Below are 25,017 nucleotides of genomic sequence, written 5' to 3'. Positions count from 1 at the left end.
TCGCCAGCCCTCGAGAGATAAAGACTTTGCCTTTGTGAATCAGAAAGCACTAGGGAACAAGTCTTGAGATTGTCAGTGTGCTAAAACACATCCATTTACTCACATTTGACTAGTCTAAACAACTAAAAAGAAGTATATTATGCCAAGCTAGGTTTGGGCGCATTGCTTACTCTCAGCTTTGTGTGTACAATATGGGTGATAATATTTAGTTGGTTGGTGAACTGAATCCCAAGATCGATCTTTTAGTCTGTTTTCAGATGATCCTTCACTAAATCACTGAATATTATACAGACCAAAGTAGACAAGTAACTGCAAACCCATTAAAACAACCTCTCCCAAAAAGGTCATTCTCCAAAACCACGAGGTGAACTTGTCTTGCCAATCAAGTAGTCAACCATCCTGAACGTGTCGCCGCCTGTTGGACTGTGTAAACAGACCCAAGACGGAGATCCCAGAGAGGGTTGAAAGGGGTGAATGAGGTTAAATGGGTCTGAGTGCAGTTGAGTGACAGTGTGGTTATTTCCCTCGATACTGTAATCTGATTAAACTGAGAATTGTTTTATACATGACTAGATCAACAAGTGTCTAAATCTCTTATGTACGCTGTGTGATAATAATTGTAGAGCTTTCATTCTGACTCGCAGTGCACATTGTATTGAATTAATTGAATTTAGTGGCGTTACAATTTCTCGATTAAATTTGAGTACTCTATTTAAAAAAAAAAATCGATTAACCAGCAAAATACCAGAAGTGCTGGATTTCATAGACAAGTATTCGCTAACCACATAGGTTACGTGTTTCTCAGTTCACAAACTCGTCTTTGCATGCGCCGTTGGTTCGGGTTTCCAATTACGTGCATTTCCGTGTTTCATAACAAAGTGTTGCACTGTTATCATTTGCATGCATGGAGCATCTCAGCATGCTTGGTTAACAAACTCCATCACTGCATGCTCTGTATTCTTGCAAACTCGCTTTAGTACTAAAACTTATTTGAGTGTCAGGCATTCAGTTTTATGTGCCACTTTGAACAGAAGCCAAACATATTAAAAACACTGCTTACAAATTGCTTATTAGGACTGGTTGTTTGAGTAGCCCAATGAGTAATTTAACTTATTCATCCCTGTTTTCTGTGCATGGATAAATTGTGCAAAATAAGACATGCATGAATAAAATAAGCTGAGTGTTTGAGACACCAGTAGAGCGTAAAGAGCTGGATATTCAGCCACAGCGGTCCGACTACAGGTTGATCTCTCACTTTTAAACTCATCCGACATGCAGAGACGTCTAAAAGGCTTTTAATCTGGGGATCTGTGGCATTCTTGCCTCTGGTTGTTAATGCACAAAGATACGCATGCTTTTAACTACACCCACACACACACGCGAGCGCACACTCGTTAAAGACGACATCAAAACTTCAGCAGAAAGCCTGGAGGGAAATGCATTGAATGCTATACACGACGAGCATGACGAGTCACAATAAAAGAGAGCATTGATGAGATCATTAAAACGAAGCCCTTCTAGTAACAAACTCCCTAAATTCCAACAAGAGTCACTCTATAATCTGCTGGAGAGATCAATGGCGACGCTTATCTGGTTACAGCAGATTAGAGGAGGAATTTCTGCAAGCTAGCTGTGGCGAGCTGGAAATCAAAGACGTTTCCGAAGTGAAGGGTTTTATTGGTTTGTAAATGGCCGCTGTATTCGCCGAGTGCATCTGAAGGAGCCGCTTGTGCTTTACGGCTCCCCCGCCGCAACACTCGAGCAACGACGTCCACGACTGGAGCGATCGAAAACAATCTGAGCCAAAACATACAATCTGGTGTGTTCGGCCCAGGACTGAGGATACGAGTGGCAGACAGTGTGGGAGGACGAGAGAAAATGAGAAAATGAACTAATGGGCCTCAGTCTGAACGAAAAAGATTCATTACCTTTAAAGGGGTCAATCAAACATGATTTACAAGATGGATTTTCACTATAATCAACAATTATATAAGAAACATGACAAATGTAAACATAAAAAAACGTTATATCTTTCGACACCAGGGCGCCGCCATTGTGCACTATTCTAACGTGTGACGTCACGGGATTGGTTGGCTGTAGTTTATATTTTGCAGTGAATATCCCGACATCAAACAGTGTATTGACCACGAACAACTAACGTTAGATACAGTCATTATTAGCTAACAGCTGTAAGCATGCACTAGCTAATGCTAACTTAGTGAAGTTTATTAGTACCAGACAAAAAGTCGACATCTAATATGTTGTTAACAAACTGCATTGTTCACGATGTCTGCCATTATATTCCTGTCTCGTCTTAAACTAAAGCCAACCAACCCCGTGACGCCACATGTTAGAATACTGCACAATGGTGGCGAAAGATATAACGGTTTTTCTTTGTTTACATTTGTCATGTTTCTTATATTATTGTTGATTATAGTGGAAATCCATCTTGTAAATCATGTAAACTTGATTGACTGCTTCATTTCCCCTTTAAAAATAAATAAAATTAATTTCTGAAAAATAATTTGACGCACAAGAATAAAGCTCATTGGTTCTTGCAGAAGCTCAAACGTGCGGAGTGAATGTGTGAATAAAAGCCTAAATTCAATCTGTTCCTCATTTAAGGCAATCTCTTTTCCATTTCAAAACCACTCAATTCGTATGGATTAGTTTACGATCTCTTAATGAAGTTTTTGAAGCGTCAATGTGGTAGTTGCGTCGCTGTCAATAGAGGGACAGAAATCACTCAGATTTCATCAAAAAGATCTTCATTTGCATTCAGATTAGGGGTGGGATTCGATTCGATTACGATTCAGAGAGCTGCGATTCGATGCTAAAGCTTTTATGAATCTTTTTTGTGTATGTGAGTGTGACAATAAATACTTTGCTTTAAAATAACGTAATAACTTAAAATAATAATAAATAAAGTAATGACCCATTAAGAATTAACATACAATATTATGTTACTTACATTGCAAAGAACCAACAGGAAAATAAGTGTGTGCCTGAACTAGCCTAATTTTTATTTTATTTTTATTTCATTTTTATTTATTTTTTTAAATCAAAACAGGTTTGAAATGACGTGATAGTAAGTTTTATTTTTGGGTGAACTACCCCTTTAAGCACTGTTCAGTAGTATATTTGGTTTTGCTGAGATATCAAGGTTCGTATTGGGAATCAAGCAGTTTCACAGGTACTATAAACTACTAAAACTTTGGTATCATAAGTGAACTCTACTGCAGTCTGTTTGTCAGACGAAACTCGATGGCAACCGCTGTGGAAGGTTTAAGCTTGCAGCTCTGCGCTGGTATTTGTATTTCTGACAATCATCTGTAAGTGTTACGCTTTTGCTGTAATAAGCTCCCCAGAGTCACGCTGGTCAGGTGACGTTGCTTAGCGCTAAATTTATCTCTGCTCTATTTCTGCTTGAGATTTCACAATTATTTTTGTCACCGCTATTGCTGATGTCTTTTCATCTCATTTCAGGAAAATCAGCTAACTGGTGTTTTGACAAGAGGTAATTAACTTTTCCTTAGTTTGCATAGTTTCTCAAGCATATCTCATTTCCAGTAGGCAAGCATGCATGTCCACTAACCCTAACCCTAGCCCACTAGTATGTCCAAGGGGTTGAGTTGGAGTAAAACTTAATTTTTTCCCTTTGTTAAAGCTGTAATCATTCATATATCAAAAGCCTGTTATGTATACAATTTATTTCTTTTCTAAAAACAAAATAAATACAAATCTACTCCAAATGAAGAACAAAAGAATAGACAAAAAGGTTTAAATGTGTTACAATTTTGGACAGACATTTAAACCACAGAACTCTATCAAGATCATTGTGATAGAAATGTCAGGAGGAAATTTAACTTCCAATTTTAATAAAAAAAGATAAAACAATTACATTAATATGTAAATAAATACAGATGAATGTGATATAGTTTATTCATACTGCCTAGATTTACAAATTTTCATAAATACTGGTTGTCTGAATCATGCATTATAAGGGTATAAATGGATGCTAAAGCCCAATATTTGAAGGAAACAGGCTATACCAAACAATACAACCAAGGTTACAGACTGAACCATCAACACAATAGCACAGACTGTCCGGTCAGCGAGACAACTTAAGGTCACAGAGAGACGGCATTCAAAACAGACCTCCTGATTGTGGAATCAGACCTTGCCATGGCAAAACAACATTATCTGCTCAGCAGCTTTCCGATTCTCGGTCTCTCTCTCCTCCTAATTTATTATTTAGGCCTATTAGGCTAACAATTATTTATATTAGACCGTAATTATGCTCATTACAAGGCAATCTGGAAAACTTTTAACAATTAAAAGAATCAGAAATGACAGAAAATCTCATTATTTATCTAAAGCACGTTTCAGAATAAAACGATGCTACACAACTGTAGACGGCCACATCCACATTAAAAACACAAGACATGACCATCAGCAACAAAATGGCAACCCAGCATTACTAGCCCAGCAAAAATGTGCTCGATCATGATCAAATATTGCAACTGACACTGGCATTTCCAAGCTTAATGGTGGCTATCTGTCATTTAAACAATTATAACCATGTGAAATATGCATTCTTTAAGCTCTACTGAGGAGCACACAAGAAAAACGCTGTTAAACCTGACCCTGTGGAGAGCGTTTAACGACACAGGCTTGATTCTGGGCCTAGCGCCACAAACAGGGCCGAATTCAGCGCTCAGCTGTGTGAAAAACCGTCCAGCGGGAAGCTTTCTGGCCCTGAACCAAGCCCAGGTTGTCCATCGGCTCCTGTGCTCTGCTCATCCTCTTTTCTATCCGCTTTTATCACCTCACACCAAATGTGTTTAGCACGTTAGGTAACCTCATTAGCTCAAGACAGTCCTGGGCTGAGCCGCGCATTAGCAGAGGATCGTCTGGAGAAACCACATGATCTGCTGTCAAACAACATGATGCATGCTTACCTAGACACACGCAAGACACACTAGCAACTCTGATTGGAATAGCATAGGCTAATACTCATACTATTTCAACGCATTCTCATCCTTTAACGTCATATAGAACGATATATGCAAAAACGGCGCTATACTACGCACATCGTTAGGGCTAAGTTTAGGTGTGGGGTAGGGTCTGCGTGTCATATTCACGCTAAAAGATTTATGACGTCTTGGGTTCGCGTGTTATATTAACGATAAAGGGTGCCATGTGCGTAGTATAGCGCCGTTTTTGCATTTAGCGTTCTATATGACGTTAAAGGATGAGAACGGGCTGACTATTTTGCGTATATCTTTAGATGGGAGAAATGGTGAGTAGTTACAGTAGCATTTTGACTTGATTCGCTTCTGAAAGAACAAATTGGTAGAGTGAATAATTCAATTACTCATACCTTGATTTGTTCCTGAATTAATCGTTGTTGAACAAATCAATTGAGTGAATGAATCAACTACTTGCTTATAAACAGTTAGTTGAGTAATTCCTGAATGGTGTTGAATAAATTGGTTAAAAGAATGATTCAACGTTTCACTCATAAACGGTTCCTTGATTCAATTCTGAATGAAACACTTGCTGCGTCCCAATTCGCTTACTTATACTACGCCCTAAAAGTATGTACTCTTTTTGTGAGGAAAAAGTACATACTTTTGAGTGTGTAGCAAAAGAGTAGGCAAGCTTTGGGACATACTATCCCAAAGAATAGTATGTGTCTATAGTTTTTTAGTTTGTAGTTCTGACTGAATCCTCGTCCAACGCGCAATGGTTTGTGGGCAATATCAGCCGTTAAGAGTGTGCATCGATCTACACTTCGGATTCTGACCGGAAAAAGTAGACCATCCGGGTATTTTTGAAACACTCATTTCAACATACTACAATTTGGAACGTACTAATTCTATTTTCGAATACTATTTAGGACACAATAGTACGCAAATTGGGACGCAGGAACTGTTTTTGAACAAACCAGTTGAATAAATAATTCAATGATTTACTCATAAGTAGTCACTTGAATGAATTCAAGGTTTGATTAGTGATCCACTATACTTAAACAATACAAATACTAGCCAAATGTGCTGCAATTTTAGTTTATAAGTTACAGTTTTGATTTAGACCTCATGCTGTCGCTCTAGTCAATACTCAACAGCAACTACAGCCATGCAACTCGCCACAAACCAGCCACAATCCAACTGTGGACTAGGGCTGTGAAACGATTAATCGCGATTAATCGCATCCATAATAACAGTTTGTGTTTACATAATATAAATGTGTGTAGTGTGTATAATTATTTTGTATATATATAAATACACACATATGCATGTAAACGCGCGATTAATCGTTTCACAGCCCTACTGTGGACGCCCATTACTGCACACTCGTTTTACAAATTCATCCAATAATTTAGTACCAACCAACTTTTAAGAGCAACATCCACATTTGAATGTCTCCATGAGGTATTTATCTATGCAGGATGATTATAAAAACTGGCAGGTGAATTATTAATAGAGCAAAAGCAGCTCGGTATGAGGGAAGGCCTCGAAGGAAAAAAGGAACTGACTGAGATTTTCTTCAGACTTCTTCCTGTGTGGCAGACTAGCCATTTTATATACATACTAACAAAGTGCAAATCAACCGGGCATCAAACACACATGGTTTCTTCACAGTTGAAGGAAATACACAGCTGCATTTTCTTCGAGTCAAATGACATCTCTGAGCAGGATGAAAGCATAGTGGCAATAACCACATCAAACAGCTAAGCACCACCAGACTTTTTGTTTGAGCTACAAAAGACCGGATCTGCATGCTAGCAATACTATATTGCTGATTTTAATGCGACTTTCAAACCAGGAGAAGGGTTACATGAACACCGTAGGATTACACCATGCAAATTGCCTGCAAATCACCATCACATATGCTAGGCCTGCAAATCTGACACTACAGCCCTTTAAATCACATAAGCGCATAGCGTCGGATCGTGCGGGATAAAGAACCTGAGAGATTCAGATCAGATTAAGGCAGAAACGGCATGTCCCAACCACTAGCGTCTCCTTGTTTGGCTGTTAATGCAAAAGAGAAACATGATAATCCAAACCCTGACCCCTTTGGCTCCATGACACAGTGGAACCAGGCCTGCTCTGCAAACCCACTTGGGTAAATGGTGTTTTGTAGTCCCTGTGTTGATATGCAGAGCAGCGCTGGGCAAGGCGAGACGGCGCTGGGTGCAGATCTGATGTGCTTTAATGAGACCGGCGGAGCGCACATGGTGAAATATTTAAGCGGGAATGGTTACTGGGGTTCCATACACGTGCTTTGATGATGTTCTCCGCTGGAGGTGAGGTCATTGCATCGTGCCATTGGGAAAAATGAGTCATCCACTGGAAGAGCAGGGGGATTGTGGGTGTGTGTGGAAGTTTTGGGGTAATTCTAGAGAGTTAAGAAGATCTGACAGACCTTTGGAGAGTCTCCAGGGTGAGTACGTCCAACATAATGTTTCAGAATAATTTCACACTGCGATGCACAGGACGTATATGTAAGCCAGAGCCACTTTATCTTAAAAGTAGTTTAACTTTCAGTGTAAATAATCTGCGAACTACCCAATGTCATCGCTCACAATACCATAATGACAGAGTTTCCTGCATCACTTGATGTGAAATGTGAAAAACACCTCTACTTCTAATAATTCAATTTTTAATTTAATAATATTAAAGTACAAGCAACTTGCAATGCCCTTGAAACGACTCAGAATACCCTAGAAACCACAAATGACCTTGAAGCCTTTTATGCTCATCACTCTTACACACTCCCTCCAGTTTCTTTATTCAACAGCAACCTGAGTAATTCATGTAGCCTAAATATTCTAGGATAAATGGAAAAGGGGGCTAGGAAAGACAGACAGGGGTTCATGAAAGCACATCATTATAAACATCTCCTCCCCTATTTGCCATTCAGTGATTAAGACAGTAATTCAGCAAATCTCATTACTCCAGTTTAAAGGAGCAGGAACTTGCAATGATCGCTTCATTAGAGTCCATCTGCAAACGACCAAGCTACAAAGTGAGAGTCCACGTTGCCATTTATCAACCCAACAGAACGTCGGAAGAATATCACCGCAAATGCAGTGAGCTCACAGACCTCAATGCAATTAAAACATTGTTTCGCCACATCATCTTACCAGCACATCTGCTGCATATCAGCGCCAGGGTCTCGTCCGCACCACCTCGCAGTGTTGGTCAAACGGGGCTGTGGGTAAGTAAATGGTGCTATCATGCCACCCTCTGCATACAGCAAAGAGGGGATTAACTGCCGGATTATCTACTAGGAGGGATTAAAGTCAGGGTGGCCACATTTGTGAGGCTAAGAGGAGGCGTTGCGGTGGGACGTCCCTTCCCTGTGAAAAACACTTCCATATTGGAATCAAAAGATCGTACCATTTACATCATTTACCAATGAGACTGTTGAGTTCAAATGGACGGAATTGGATTTATTGGATAAACTGGGACTCATTTTTATTGTTGGATTAAAAAAAATGGCACCATTTGCATGCATTTTGGATTCAAAGCAGCGCATGCAATGGCAACGGTCGCTTTCAGGCTTTTCAGCTGCAGAGGAGGACAATCCAATGCAATTCTGCAATTCTGGGTTTTGATGCGATTGAGAGAAACACAAAGCAAAGCAAAAAAACATTGTTGCCAACATTCGGATTATAAATCAGCCAACATCCCGATCTTCTAATCCTTGCCGTATATTATGTTACCCATGTTCTTCAGCACTGGCAAAAATAAACACAATGGCGTTCTCAGGCCAGCTGATTGAATGAAATCTAGTACTGGAAGAAATGTATGAGTCTCTCGCTAATGCATCCTTGTGTATACACGCAGAAGCCCACAAAAATGCCTCAGTCGGCTTCTCCCGTTATTACAGAGTCAGACCAATGGGAACGGAGTGCAGGAAGTGGTGGGAATTACTAGAAAAGGGGACTATTTGGAAATTTGGAAGAGGTCTGCATCAGCTGTTTTGCTGCGGTACTAGGCGCATGACTCCGCTGTGAGGTCACGTGCGAGTCCTGGCACTCGGGAAAGGATCTTGGAGCTGGTTTTGATTTGGCGTGGCCGTGAGTTTCATCCCATTCTTTGCTGTCAACAGAACAAGTCTCACTGGAAGGTTATCAAGGACACTCGTGAAGGGAACAGGGAAATGTTGTACCATTTGCGAGATGCAGGAGCACTCATAAGGCAGATTAATATTTCACAGTTGATTACATCACCAGCTTGACACAACAGTCAATTATACAGCCGTTTATGCCACGAAATGGCGGCAAGGCGCTTCTATGACAATCTGGCTCTCTAGAAATGTATAGCATTTATATTTTTTTTCAATAATGTAGGAGATTTTAGACTGAACTTCTTCAGAGTGGAGAAATCTGTACAAAACAGAACACTACAGAGAGGTTGTACTTAATTACATTTGATCACTGGGTCCCTGTGGAAAGCAGGAGAGCGTCCAATCTGAGATGTGAACGCTCAGGTCAGTCTGGGAGTCTCAAGGAGGAGAAAGTCAATTTCAGCCGCAGATAAAACCGGATGATTTGGGAAATAAAGCATTTGGTGAATGCTAATGTCTTCAAACAAGTTTTTTATGGAGTCAGACTTGATTTTGTGGGTTAAACTAGAATAAACAGTGGCTGTGTTTCCATTGTGCCGTCTGGATCGATGTTTCCTGATACCAAAGCCGAAGTTAATATCCTCTCATCATATTGGTTTCTACTAGAAGGTTGGGATGCGTCCAAACCTGTGCTTTAGTGTTCATTGTAAAAGGTAGTAAACGTTTAATTTTCATCCATTTAAGCGCCAGCTGGCAGCCGTTTTAAAGGGCCGCACGAGAGAAAAAGAGCTGAAAATACATGAAACATGAATGTAGATTGTTTGGAAATACAACATCCGTTATCGTGAGAGCTCTCGTACTACACTACAGGACAGGAAACAGATTACTCTGATTCTTTTGGCACCCACCCCACCTTCCTTTGGATCAGAGACCAGCCAACTTATCTTGGGAGTGGTGGTAAATTACGCCAGACCACAACCCAACCCAAGTGAGACAGCTGTTTCGAAGAAGATCGTTTTACATGTTACCCAGGTAAAAATTTACATGCAAGGACTCACAAACGTGATAAGGACTTTTTCGGCCAGTTGCTTTTTGTACAAAAGCTATATTCTGTTTTGCTAAGTGATGCCATCACAATTAGGTCATTTTTGCAAGTTTGACAAAGCCAAGATAACATAATCCTGGTGACAAATTAGCAGAATTTGAAATAATTTAAAAGACAAGGACAGACAATTTAAGTCGTAAAAGTTGATATACAAAATGTAGGATTTCAGAGCTTCTATTTCCTCACTACAAAAGTGATGTCAAACCCAAAAAATGACCATTAAAACACTTTAATGAAAATATGGCCATTAGATTCACATGATTCTCATGACATTCTCACGATCAATCTCCAGTGGTGAAACCAGTTTGAAGGGAGTACATTTTCTGATAAACAACATATTTGCATGATCCTGCAATATAAGCATTGCTGTGATGACAGCTCTCAAAGAAAAGCACCAGTTAAACCCGACAGTAAGTCACCGTGAAGAATTTTTCATTGCCGCTAAGAGACAGAGTCGACTTGATACTGTATCTCGGTCTCACGGCACTTTCATGCACCTTTCCGCCGTACTCTTATCTCTCTCAGGACGGAGACTAAGCCGAACAGTGTGAAATGTTCAGTACGTCCCAGCGATAGAGCAATGGGACTTGTGGACTGAGACAGGCTCTGGCATCGACTGAGGTCACCCAAGGTCAGCCGCCTCTACTGTCTGGTTCAATCTGTGTAGTGTTCGACAATTCACAAGAGACTTCGCCTGAACCGACTGGGATGAGGATTAATGTGATAGATGTGTTTGGTTTAGGCTCTGAAAGAAAATTAAAAGCATCAGCCGTAAATTAATATACTTTTGCGGAGTCAATTAGATTAATGATGTTGCTACTTGCTACTGGTTCAGGTTGACCTTTTCACACTTTCATGATAGAAACTGGTTATTGCCTTAAAGAGAAACAGGCATGTGAATTACCTCTGAATGCTTACCAGCCGGGTTGTAAATCATGCGTGTTATTGAAAATAAAGCTGTTTTTGAAAGGAAAAAAACGCTAAGCGACTAAATTATGTCATTGGATGTCCTTGCACACTATCTATTGCCGCTTCCAGAAGCCTGTTTACAAATGTACAATAATGCCAGAGGACATAAATATGTTAGTACAGGGGTGACAGAGAAATTCACTGCGCCAGACAAAAGGAATGGTTCAAATTTAGTTTGGAAAGCACAGCACAATAAATAGTCTACTGTGTGCTACAGCGCGATTAAGACACGACAGACATTATAATGCAAATAAAGTGCAAAAATAATATCTGGATGGATTCAATGGAATGGAATGGGATGGGATGGGATGGGATGGGATGGGATGGGATTGGGTGGGTGGGTGGGTGGATGGATGGATGATGGAATGGGATGGATGGATGGAAGGAATGGAAGGAATGGGATGGATGGATGGAAGGATGGAATGGAAGGGAGGGATGGAAGGTTGGATGGATGGAAGGGATGGAAGGGATGGATGGGTGGATGGAAGGAATGGGATGGATGGAATGGAAGGAATGGATCGGTGGATGGGTGGATGGGTGGAAGCGATGGATGGAATGAGATGGATGGAATGGAATGGAAGGAATGGGATGGATGGAAGGAATGGGATGGAAGGAATGGGATAGATGGATGGGTGGAATGGAAGGGATGGATGGATGGATGGATGGATGGATGCATGGAATGGGATGGATGGAAGGGATGGATGAATGGATGGGTGGATGGAATGGAATGGAAGGAATGGGATGGATGGAAGGAATGGGATGGATGGATGGAATGGAAGAAATGGAAGGGATGGATGGATGGATGGATGGATGGATGGATGGATGGATGGATGGATGGATGGATGGAAGGAATGGATTGGATGGAAGGAATGGAAGGAATGGGATGGATGGATGGAAGGAAGGAAGGAATGAAGGATAGATGGATGGATGGATGGATGGATGGGTGGATGGAAGGAATGGGATGGATGGATGGATCTACTAAACGTGCTTTAGTTGTAATTCTATACTTCTCACTGATACAAACGAATGAAAAACACATTGAATTCATTCAATATCATGGTAGCTGTTCCATTTTCTCCTCAGATTTTCCTCACAGATCTGATAATAGCCATCGCACATCTCAACCAGCGGCAGCTGCGAGTGTGCTCTCATCACGGCACAGAGACGACAAAATGGGAATGTCATGACAGGCCAGCTTGCTGAATGGAGAAGATGTGAAGAGACTAGTAAAAAGTACTGGGAGTCCTAAAACCCAAATGCTGCAGCACTCCATCAGTAAAGATCCTCTGCACAGATTACAGCCAAACTAGCACACAAACAGACATTCAGAAACAACCAATTACTATATGGCAGTACATCCTACAAGATTACACTGAGACATTACGATACCGCCAGGGAGAAACATTAAGGGATGCATTTCTGCATATACCTACAGATCAATCAAATATCAATTGAAATCAGAGCCACCGAATCACAAATACGAAAAAACGCATACGAAAATTTCGGACTCAGTCAGTATGCAAGGGCCTTTACCCTCAATGTTCCAATAGCAGCTTTACAATTTGTGTATTTAGGTTTATTCTTGATTTCAACTTCCTTTCCCTCACGTAACTAGCAATAAGTATAAATTTCCACCTAATTATAAATAATAGAAGTATTTTTACATGTAAATAACATTAAGAAAACTGCATTTGAAATGAATAAGGATCAATATATAAATACTGATACAAAAAAATACAGATTTTTCACTTACTCCTGGTCAGAGGATTCTGTAAATATTTAGTTTATACCTAGAGTTACATTCCAAATATGTTTAATAGTGCAATGCAAAAATATTTAGCAGTGTGTAAATTGTATGTTAGTGCCTCTTTACATCAAAACAAGGTTAAATTGTGACTTATGCACAGCTGATGCAACTGGCCCAAGAAATATAGGCTTGATTTCACAGACAGGGCTTAGACTAAGCCAGGATTAGGCCTTAGTTCAATTAGGACATGTAGTTTTAATAAACGTGTCTTTAAAAAAAACATTACTGGTGTGCATCTTTCAAGACATATTTTAAGATACGTCGTCAGTACAAGTTAAAACATGCATTTTAGTCTGGGAATTTTTGTCTGTGAAACCGGGAAAAATATATTTTTTTTAAATAACTGCTTGCAAAATGAGAGTTCAAATAAACACAACCTTTGTATTTTGTGGCAAGGCACTAAACTAACATGCAAAGCCCTCATTCAAGCATCGGTTTTAAAGCAGCAGGCGTTTGATGTGTATTTGCTTAATGTGGTCACAGTCTGGGAGTGTAGAGTCCAACGACATCAGGAATGATATGAACACAGGATTGAGGAGTGGCGGTGAGCGCCAAGAGCCCAGGAGTGCCGTATTAAAGCAAGACACCACAGGTGAACACTAATATATCACAATATCTCCCTATATGGTACATGAAGACTTAAATTTTTTGTATTGCATGCTTTCTAAATTGCTAAAAAATGCAGATGAGACATTTGCCACAATTAAAAATGAACTCATTTGCATTTATTCCCAATCAGAAATATGAACATTGGTTCAAAATTCTTGTTGAAATATTGCGAGTTAAGGGACTGATATAAACAACCCACTTTTATAAAAACCTTCAGAATATAAATAGGAATAAAACTGATAGGAATAAAAAAATACATTTCTAGAAACTCATTAAAAGAAACATTTGTATTGTATTTGTAAATCTACAAAAGCAAATAGGAAAAAGTGTCATAAAATAAACACTTAAATATGTATTTTGGATGTTTAGTCTAAACGAAGTGAAGTTTTAGAAGCAAAATAGACCAAAATCAAAAAAAAAAAATGAAAAAAACACTGCACTGTCTTGCCTTAAAGTCAGCATGAAACAGAAGTAGCGATAAGTGTTTATTTCCCTATTGTGATGTATATCCAAGCTAAACGGCTTTTGGAACAAGAACAAATGTAGGACGGGGCTTGATATTATCAATTTGAAATTTGATTGGACGGTTGTGGTTTGCTATTGGCTGACAGGTTAAGCTCCGCCCTCAAGCCAGTAAATAAAAGAAGAGAGGCTGCAAAAGGGAAGGAAAGTTATTTTATTTAAACATTCATTTAAACTAAATTAAGTATAAGAAATGCTCCAATACTGCATAAAACAAGACTTTATTTCATGGTGACTTTAAAAGAAAGACCCCCATGTAGTCGTGAATTGTTCTGAAAAAGGATGGTGCTGTCCAAAAACGGTGAATAAGTGAATCTGTTACGGCTGCAGGGGGAAGGATGAGTGGGAGAGAGACGCTGGGAAACGTCTGCATCACCTGCTCCATCACGCTGACTGTACGGTCAATGCACTAACAACAAAGCAAGCCAGACACCGGTGGCAACATGCACACACTGCGCTCGAGACCTCTGATGTACGTTCTTGTTATCTAATGAGGATCACAAGCCAACAATCGCCGCTGGCGTCTTGTTAAAATCTCTGAAAATGTGTGGCACGGCTCCACGGCGTAGCCGGTGGGCTGACCCAGAAAGCCATGCTTGGTCGCCCAAGTCAGAGGAGCGCTGATCCATCCGTTTAAACGTCTATCCTGACCCCATCTGAGATATGAATCATGGCTCTGCATCAGCAGAATCCGCCGCGGAGAGAGACTATGAATTAATGAGCACTCCATCATCTCCCAAGCTGCCATCTACCCATTCATTTAGCAGCCCACTCGTACAAATCATCCAAAGCCAATATTAAGTGTCTAACAGCTGAGTAACCCCTCCCACTGGCATCTGGGATAATGTCGTCACTGAGATAAATGCTACAACCCAAGGGTTTCATTCCTGCGAGAAATCTTGAATCGGGTTCTAGTACGGTTTTTAAATAAGGCCCTGTTTAAACTTTACACGAGAACGCTCGCGGGTGAAAACGTAAAAATATTTTATTGGATGTGCCTTTCGTTTACACGGCGAAGGCATTTTGGGGGCCTTCGCCGTGACTATTAAGCTTGACTATTAAGGTTTTACGCAGGTGCGCAGACTTGGTGTTGTTGTGTGGCAGTGCTCCACGTTGCCACCTAGCTGCCTGGAGTTCATACAACATTGCATTTCACACACTTTTACGTCACCATATGCACACGGATTTCCCACCCAAAACGCTTGTGTAAACGCAAAATAAAAAGTGATAACGCAACGCCACTTTTGCGTTTTCTCTTCGGGATCGTTTCCGTGTAAACATAGCCTAAACTTTTCTTCCAGAGTTAGTCTGGTTACCCCAACTGGGGTGTGTTTCCTTAAAAAGCATCGTTAGCCAATGGTCGCAAGTTTCGTCGGCAAGTTATCGGCAGTTCAACGAGTCGGTGTTTCCCGAAACCATCGTTCTAACGAACATTCGCAAACAGCATCGCAGAGTTGTGTGTTTGGAGCGCCACATCTCGAGCTGTGTTTAGAAGAAGAGTTTCTAGATCGCATGACATGTGGACCCAAAATAAGCTAAATAAGCAAGCTGACATTCAGTATAACCTGTGTCTTTTATTTAGAATACATACAAATGTGTTTTACATCTTTGAGTTTGTCAAGATATTTAAAGCACCGTTTTTGAAGACAGTGTGTAAGAACGAGCTTATGATTGAATTGAAGAGAAATAACTTCCTCAGATGCCATGTCTGTAATTTAAACGAATCTTTTTTCGTGTCATTTGGTTCATTCAACGAACGAAATGAACGAGTTGACTCTTGAAAAGATTCGTTCATTTTGATGAACGAGTTTGAACAGGAGAGTCACCAACGCGCATCACAGAACAGAGCAAGGCGAGCATTTGATCTTATAAAACTTAAACTTTGTTATTTATTTATTAAATGAGCGATCGTTTCTCTTGATAAGGCCCTTATTCGTCGTCTGGAAATGTTTAAAGCCCTTTGAACAGTTTGCAGTTTGTACTGAAACTGTCTTTTGGACCTTGAAATGTTTGGTTCCCATTGAAGTCCATTATATGGAGAAAAATCCTGGAATGTTTTCATCAAAAACCTTAATTTCTTTTCGACTGAAGAAAGAAAGACATGGACATCTTGGATGACATGGGGGTGAGTAAATTATCAGCAAAAGTTTTTTTAAAAGTGAACTACTCCTTTAAAGATTATGTTCCTCACATTTACAATAGTGATGCATCAATTTTGACTGCTGGAAATGTTTGGCTAAAGGCAAGAGAAAAAAAAAAACCTGACCAAGACTTGCTCAAAATGATTGCATAACAGAAACTTTAACATGGAGGAAAAAGCAGCATGCATGTAAAAGTTAAGAGCAATCCCTATAAAATGTAATATAATTGATTGTTTTGGGGAAAGGGGGTTCTGTTTCAGCCAAGGTTTCATTTTTGTGCATCACAAGTTTCTATGCCAGAAAAATTAGCTCATGCGGACCAATGTTTTATGCCCACCGGTTAGGTGACAATGTTGGGCAAAAAAATACAAGAAAATAGAGCATAACCCCTAGCTGAAACCATTGCATAACAGAAGCATTGACACCGAGAGGCAAGGCATGCATGCTTGTGAAATCCAGGTTAACATATTAGCATATTCACCATGCAACAGCTTATTAAAAATGAAATAAGCATGCACACACACACACAAACACAATCCGTAGAATTGATTTATCCAAACAAAGGTTAATTATAAAGTTAATCATTTTCAGCTTCAGCCAAGAATATTCATTTCAGTGCATCACTAGATTGCAAAGAATAAAAGACATTTCTGGGCTGGAACAAACTGGCTCCACTCCAGACACATTTCTATTTTTTTTTTTTTTTTTTTTTGGTAAAGTTTGCAAAACAACACCCGACTGATAACACGAAATTAAACAGAGGTCTAATCAACAAAGCCGTTGACACTGGAAAAGCACAATGTGGCGCCATTCAGATTGAGAACTTCATCTCATTTTTATTCTTGTCATGTTTATTTTAAATAAATCCCGACTGAGAATTAAGTCACATAGGACATTAAAATGATTAAAACTGGTTATGCAGAAACACAGTCAGTGACATCATCTCTCCGATGTGTGTGATCAGCACCAGTAACGTTTCACTGGAAAAGGAGTTTCTTTATCCAATTAGATCAGACTATGAAAAGTTCATCTGCAGTCAATATATATAGTGGAAATATTCATAGTGGACTCACACAATTGAGCGATGTCAGCTCCTGGCTCGTGTGTCAAAACAATCAGAGGGCCAAGCGTCATTTACCCTTTCACACCATTTCAACTTGCCCCGGAGCGAGTGAACGAGAGAGAGTGAGGGCCTCACATGATTCAACAGTCATAGGAAGCTTTTCATCACTGTGGACTCACTCCACCCATCCATCGACCCACTTAACTGTCCTAAAACCACAGCATCTCGCGTTACTGCTGCTCTGGAAATCAGGAAACGCTCACACACAGCGACAGCGAGTCCAACACACACACTCACAGCTTAATAAGTGAGGAGCGTTTCATTCAACAGCATCCGAAGGACAGATGACAGTTTCAGGCTGCCAGTGTGGAAACACCTGCAGTGTAATGTGTGTGTTTTCATTCGCCTTCCTTTCCAAACACACCCAGTTCACTACAGTTAGTCGGATTCCGAAAGGATAGTTAATCTGAGAGAAACCTTGTATTGTAACCGGTTTATGGCACCTGACCTTGGAAGAATATTTCCTATTCATTTTTCCCTTATCACTCACACACAAATATTTAAGTAGGAAGACTGCTTTGATTAGCTTGAATTAGCTCGCTTCGATACCCAGATTGGTAGGGATTTCTTTGCTGAATCATGGGTAATGTAGTTTCTCGACAGGACTTCTGCTGTTAAACATGATTATTTTGAAGATGAGTTTAAATAATGCAGGCTGGTGGCATTTCAACAAATGCATAAACCATCATAAGCACCATCAGATTAAGAATATAAAACTACCCATTTAACAACGTTATATATATTAAATATTATATATAAAAACAATATATTTTATGGCTGTGCAAAAATTAATTGCGATTAATCGCATCCAAAATAAAGTCTGTGTTTACATAATATATTTGTGTGTGCTGTATATAATTGTTTTGTATATATAAATACCTATGCATGCATGTATATATTTAAGAATTATTTGCGCTTAAATTCTGTACATATATATGAAGAGTTCAGATGCAAAAGCCTCTAAATGCCATTTGAAATTTTCTTCTAGAATGATCATTTTTATCAAACTTGTATATTTAAGTTCAGTAATTTCACTTAAATGGCAATGAATTGCCATTTAAGTGAAATTACAGAACTTAAATATACAAGCTTGATAAAAATGATAATTTTAAAAGAAAATTTCAAATGGCACTTAGAGGCTTTTGCATCTGAACTCTTCATATGTAAATACATAATCTATATTATATAAATATTTGATATATGAATAACACATTTTCTTAAATATATACATGCATGTGTGTGTATTTATATATACAAAAAATAATTATATACAGCACACAAATATATTATGTAAACACGGACTTTTATTTTGGATACGATTAATCGCAATTAATTTTTGCACAGCCCTAATATATTTAGTTGCTTATATTCAAATATTTAAGTATTTTGAGAGCGTCAAACTCGATTACGGCTTCGTGGGAGTGGGCGGAGCCAACGAGATTGTTTCGACTTTCTGATGGGTGGAATTGTCTGTGCAGTATCATGGGTAATGTAGTTCTTCACCATGAATTCTGCTGTTAAATTATTTGTTGTAATAATGCGAGTTGACGGCTTCAACAGAAGCAAATACGATCAACAACTTTGTAACTCACAGTATGTCTAAGTTTGAAGGTTTATAAGTTTTTAAGGTTTTTACTTCTGGAATCCAACTGTTGCACTCTATAGACCTTATTCAGAGCAGCGCCATGACAGGTATGAAAGTGAGGCTGTGAGGGATAGACTTACCGTGTTTCCAATAGCATCCGCTGTAAAAAGCTGAATAAAGCAGCTAGATTACTTACAATTTTCCACAGCTTACATTGTCGGGAGTTTTTTGTCAACTGGCATTTCTTGGAAAGATATTTTTCCAGTGTTTCATGAGCAGAACAATCCGAAAACACATTAAATAACAGTACAGCCCATTGAAGAGATGCATGTCTATCCCTCACAGCCTCGCTTTCATTCTCATTAAAAATCAAAGATGGCGCTGCCGTGAATAAGGCGTATTGTGACTGTTACAAGCCTGATGCATCACCACGGAATTTAAAATTGGAAGTTCTAAAAATGAGGTTGAAAATTCTAAACTTAGATTTGAAAAGGTCAAACGTCTTCAACTAATGTTTATCCCTAGGGACACTAAACTGAATGATTAAAATCACTTCCGTCTACCACGGATCAAACAAGTGGACATTCCCAACGAGAACTGATGCCACTGGTCAAGTCAGTGTTGCTATGACCCATCTAACATCTACACAACACACACACACGCACAACTGAATCTTCGTAAAGAGCACGCCACAGTTGAATAAGTGACCTTTGCAACTTCCCCTCTTTACATCTCCCCACATCGCTCCATTTATTTCCCACTTCAGTCAGAAATGCTCCAGAAAAAAAGTCAGATTGCACCTCTAAAACAACAAGTACACTTAAATAACATCTCAAAAGGTTATCCCATTCAGTCAGATTCAGCACTACCGTTCCGACTAACCTCTAATGCTCATGTTATTTCAATGCATTCCCCCTTTAATTTGCAAGACATGGGTAGGGCTCATCCTCCTCCTCTTGTGCTGTTGCCCAATCTGTGGCCTGTTAGGCAGTAGGCGGATACTAATGACCAACATGAGCTGTTTATTTTGCAGCATTCCCAAGACGCTGCAACAGCTGCCAAGCAAAAGTCAAAAGAGATCGGTCTTTAGCCAGCGACACAACAAGAACAGCCTTGCAACGGCCTCTGCTTCACACACCGCTTCAGGTGTAGAGCTCCTTCAACACCTCTGTTCCTCATCTTCCTTCTCCAAGACCATTGCAGACAGACAAAGGGTTCATTAGTAGAGCTCCAGAAGTAAATATCCCATTTATTGTGTCCATAGAAACATTCATTTTTAGTGAAAATGTAAAAACTCTTCAGGATTATATAAGCTTCTGTAGTCAAAAAAATCCAGTTGCAGATTTCCACCAGTTATATACACTGAAATAAACACCAAAAAAGGTCGCCGTTTGTATTTAAATATGATTGGATCATTATTCCAGTGATTATGATGTTTCTAACCCTATTTGTGTGGCTTTTAAATTCTAAAACAATGTAGGAAGACACATCATGGCCATATTCATGTCATTTTCACATATGAAATTTTCACAAATTCATTGAAAGTCTTTGGGATGTGCTGGACTCTTGCATTATCAATACAAGATCTAATGCACTTCTTGATGGATATAACATCAAAACATTTATTTCCATTAAAAGGTGCATCAATTTTTTGGTCAAGATATTGCATAAGGTGCCAATTCGTGATTCTTCAAACTCCCTCCCGAACAATCTTTCAAATTTGAGCCTGGCTTTATCAACCGGGAATATGGCCATGGTGTGTCTTCCTACATGTCTGTTTCATAAATTAAAAGCACACTCCATCAATTAGGGTTAGAAGAACTGTTGCCAAACATATAACTACTACAAAACATAATGGTACACTCTAAAAATGCTGGGTTGTTATAACCCAACTTTGGGTCAAATACGGACAAACCCAGCCATTGGGTTACATTTTTTCATTACATTTTTAACCCAACTTTTGGGTTTGTCCATATTTGACCCAAAGTTGGGTTAAAACAACCCAGCATTTTTAGAATGTAACACTTTACAATAAGGTTCATTAGTTAACATTAGTTAACATGTACAATACTTCTTCAGCATTTATTAATCTTAGTTAATATTAATGCCAACATTTACTAATAATGCGTTATTAAAATCAAAGGTTGTATTAGTTAACATTAGTTAATGGACTGTGAACTAACATGAACACACAATGAGCTGTATTTGTATTAACTAACATTAACAAAGATTAATAAACACTGTAACTAATGCATTGCTCATTGCATTTACTAATGTTAACTAATGAACATTATTGTAAAGTGTTACCATAATAAACACAGCAACAATAAACCATGAATAGACTCTTAAGTGTATATATACAGTGAGTTTTTGTTGGCCAGGCAGTTTATAATAACATAATTAGATGTGCACAAGTATATTTTATGCATACAAAATGAATTACATATTTCTACAGAGCCAGCGGTTTTAAAGATATTTTAATGCATCTTTACTCTAAAAAAATGATGGGTTGTTTTAACCCAATTTTGGGTCAAAATGGACAAACTCAAACATTGGGTTATTTAAAAATGAAACCAAATGGCTGGGTTTGTCCATATTTGACCCAAAATTGGGTTAAAACAACCCAACATTTTTAGAGTGTTGGAAATGCAATGGTTAGTTTTTCTCAAAGAATGTATGAAAACCGTGAACGTGGGCTTCTCTTTTGGGATTAAAAAGAGTTACGAATTCTCTGCACGGCGACCACAGCAAAGCCCGCATCCCAGCGTCCTCTGACCAGCCGTGCTATTCCTGGGTGACACAGAAAAAGCATCCTCGCACACTGCAGTGCTTTTTAAGGAATCCTGACAGACTTGAGCCAATGGATGAAACACCACACGCCACTTGCTGCTTCTGAGCGTCGCTCCTTCTCCAGTCCCTTAGCTCCTTTGTGCCAGTATAATGAATGACCCCATATCACTCTTAATCTCTGGCCATCCGCCATTTGCCGCTGCAGTAACATGAGCGAGTTCCTCACAACGCCACTGGTCAGAGTTTCTCCCATTGCAGGTCTTAGATCAGTGTGAAGATCCACAGTCTCGTTTCAAGTGCGTGAGCAACAGTTTTGGGCCTCCGGGTATCGTCAGCGCAGCAGTAAAGCGGTCCAGGGAGTCACGGTAATCCACAGAGAGGATGGCAAAAAGGTGCATTCAATTTCAAGCAAAAGACGACTTGTCCGATGTTGAGATCTAGATAGATCATCGGAGGGTATGGCGTGTCCCAGGCGTGCTGGCCGAAGAAAAAGCAGACAGTGATGGAGTAGGAAAGGTCCAGAAAGGGTTAGGTTGTCAATCCTGACGTGATGAGATGCATCTCGTGAGTTTTAGCTCAAATCCTTGTCTTAAAAAACTCGGCCCTGGACTGGGTTGGGAACAAAACTACAAAGCACGCACCATGCATACAAATTTTACATAAAGTAGGAAGCAGTTCAACAGACCATAACAAAAATGCTATAAATCATGATATGCTACTGATAATACTGTTCGGTCATATTAAAGCACCAAGATGAAGAAAATTTATATCAGTCAACCAATATATAACTTCCAAGAACCAATGGACATTAATCGATGCATATTTGCATGTTAAAATGTCAAGCGTCAAGTGTGAAATAAACCCATGCTATTTTCCTTAAAAAAACGGCACACGCTAATAATGCAAATCATTGATGTGCATAATCTCAAAATAGCCAAATATGATCCCAATAAACAACCAGGCTGATTTTTAACACATTCACTGATTGAAATAGTCTTGAAAAAGCCACATGCATTACGGTCTAAAAATAACATATCGATCAGCTCGTCTTCCAGCCATCCAATCAAACACACCACGACCGGCTCAATGAAAACCGCAACAGTTCTGTCCCAAACATTGGTTTGAACAAACAAGGGTTAATATGATTCACTGGGTGGAAAACCAACAAGTTGAGCCTGTTCAACCAACAGAGCATTGAATCACACGGGCCTGTCAAGCCCTCGGCCACCCTCACGGTAATTACTTTTTTTTTTTTTTTAAACAGGGTGGGAAAGAGCTTCGGTGTGCGAGCGAAAGCATTTATGGAAACGGTATGGTATGAGTGTGTGTGTGAGAGAGAGAGGGGGCGGCAATCTGAAATCACGGCTGCTGTCAAACAAGCAAGAGAGAGCAAAATATCCTCCTTCCGCCAGGAGCTGAACCTCCAACTCACTTGATAAAGCAACGGGCTCCTTCAAACGTATATCCTTCCTCCCATCCGGTGGGTAAATCTGAAAAGGAGAGACACGGGGACAATGAGTTTTGCATGCAAAAAGCATCTTTCAAGAGTGAGTGGCTGCAGCGGGCAGCACATCTCTCAATGATCTGCAGTGCTTTTCAATGCCCACAAGCATTGCTGTGCTCCTAATGAATCTGTGTACTGCAGCTCAACCTGTAACTGTGGATCATTCACCTTGCATTGTGACAAATAAACTGTTAATGCTTAAATACATCAAATATTAGGGATTTCAGGCTTATGGAAGTTTCAAAATAAGAGTGTTATGAGCAACATGCATGCTTGTCAGATGATCTAATGAGTGCTATAGAAATGACAGCTGTCAATCAAACGGACCGCGCGGGGGGGAAATGACCAAACAACCCTTCAGATATGTAAATAACCAAAACACTTCGCGTTCAGGTGTACTGCATGCATGCGACGCGACGCGACGCAAACGCGCTGACATTGTTCGCGTTGAGCTGCGGTTCTGCAGCTGCATTGACTGCATTTCTCCGCGCTGTTCTCACGCGCTGATTTTCCCCAATGATAAACGCTGTTAAAAGGCTCTTACCTGGAGTTTTTCTGTGTCCTGTAATGACGGCTTCTCCCGTGACTGGATGCAGCCAGGTTGTGCTCTTCGCTTCTTCACTGTTGGGTGAGGAAAAAGGGGAAGAGAAGGTGAAAATTAAACAACCGACGAAAGGAATTCGAGACGAAACGAGCCCCAACTTTCCACCCCGCGGATATTTACTTGATAAAGAACACGCGTCCGTCCCGGGTCACGCCGTAACTCCAAGAGGAAGGCAGGCACGACAGCCAGTCCGGGTTCAGGTCCGCCGCCATGTCTGAGCACTGAGAAGCGCTCGAGCTCGGAAACTCGGGATTCCTTAGCAACGGTGTCCAGGGCGCAGGCGGGAGAAGCGAGAGAGCCTCGGAGGGGGCGGGGTTTGCGCGCGGACCAATCACATGACGCGTGACGCAATTCGTTTATTTAGTATTCGAATTACATTCTTTGTTTTTGTTTTGTGTTCATTGAATCCACGCGAATTTTAAAGTTGTAGGCTATTTGTTGTAGTACCTACCTTATGAAAACGTTTTTATTATTATTAGAAAATACAATACAAACATCAAACTGTGAAATAAAAATTTAAGAACGTTGAGTTTAAGTATAATTGTGTTTCTTATTCATACTACATTGATCAAAAAAAATGTTAGGTTAACAACAAATAAATATAAAAAAAAATATTATTTTGGCCCGAAGATATGTTTTTAAACATTATAATAAAAAAATATTGGGAAAAAATTATAATATTATTACAATATCATTATATAGCTACGTATGTTGTTGCTTTGTTCCTCATAAATGAGGAACGTTTTGAGAATTTTCATTTAAAATCGTCAAAATAACTATATAAATGGATAATAATTAAATAAATAATCAAATAAAAAATATTTATTCATATAAATGATATTTTAAATAAATATGAAAATAATAAAAATAGTAAAATAAAACAAACTTAAAGCAGGATTTCATTGTGGTAAAACTTAATATTTAAAAAAAAATAACATTGAAAGGAAAATATGTTTTGTCACTTTCAAATATCTTCACGATGGTAATATTTTAATCTGGCTTTATTTTGTGGGGTAAATAAATCAACTTTATTTATATATCACATTTAAAAACAAAATAATTGATTACAGAATGCATGATACAAATACAAAAACAGTCATGACATTATTTAAAAAAAAAAAATATATATATATATATATATATATATATATACCTGTATATATATATATATATA

General features: G+C 39.3%; 1 protein-coding gene across 19 annotated transcripts in view; it reads right to left on the bottom strand.

Annotated features, from left to right (window-relative positions):
• Positions 1-24,120, bottom strand: part of plekha5 (pleckstrin homology domain containing A5) — a 136,726-nt gene extending 112,606 nt beyond the window's left edge. For all 19 annotated transcript variants that reach the window (XM_039660645.2, XM_039660646.2, XM_039660653.2 and 16 more), the window contains exons 1-3: positions 23,964-24,120; positions 23,784-23,860; positions 23,168-23,225 (exon numbers count right to left, since the gene is read on the bottom strand). In XM_039660645.2, the coding sequence (XP_039516579.2) occupies positions 23,168-23,225; positions 23,784-23,860; positions 23,964-24,055 (227 nt within the window). In that variant the 5' untranslated portion in view covers positions 24,056-24,120. The remainder of the gene's footprint in view (positions 1-23,167; positions 23,226-23,783; positions 23,861-23,963) is intronic.
• Between the last annotated feature and the right edge of the window lie 897 nt (positions 24,121-25,017).

The sequence above is a fragment of the Pimephales promelas genome, chromosome 24 (genome assembly GCF_988280905.1).
Source record: "Pimephales promelas chromosome 24, fPimPro1.hap1.1, whole genome shotgun sequence".
NCBI classification, from domain to species: domain Eukaryota; kingdom Metazoa; phylum Chordata; class Actinopteri; order Cypriniformes; family Leuciscidae; genus Pimephales; species Pimephales promelas.
The sequence above is the reverse complement of the archived record's forward strand: the minus strand, read 5'-3'. Positions and strand labels throughout refer to the sequence as shown.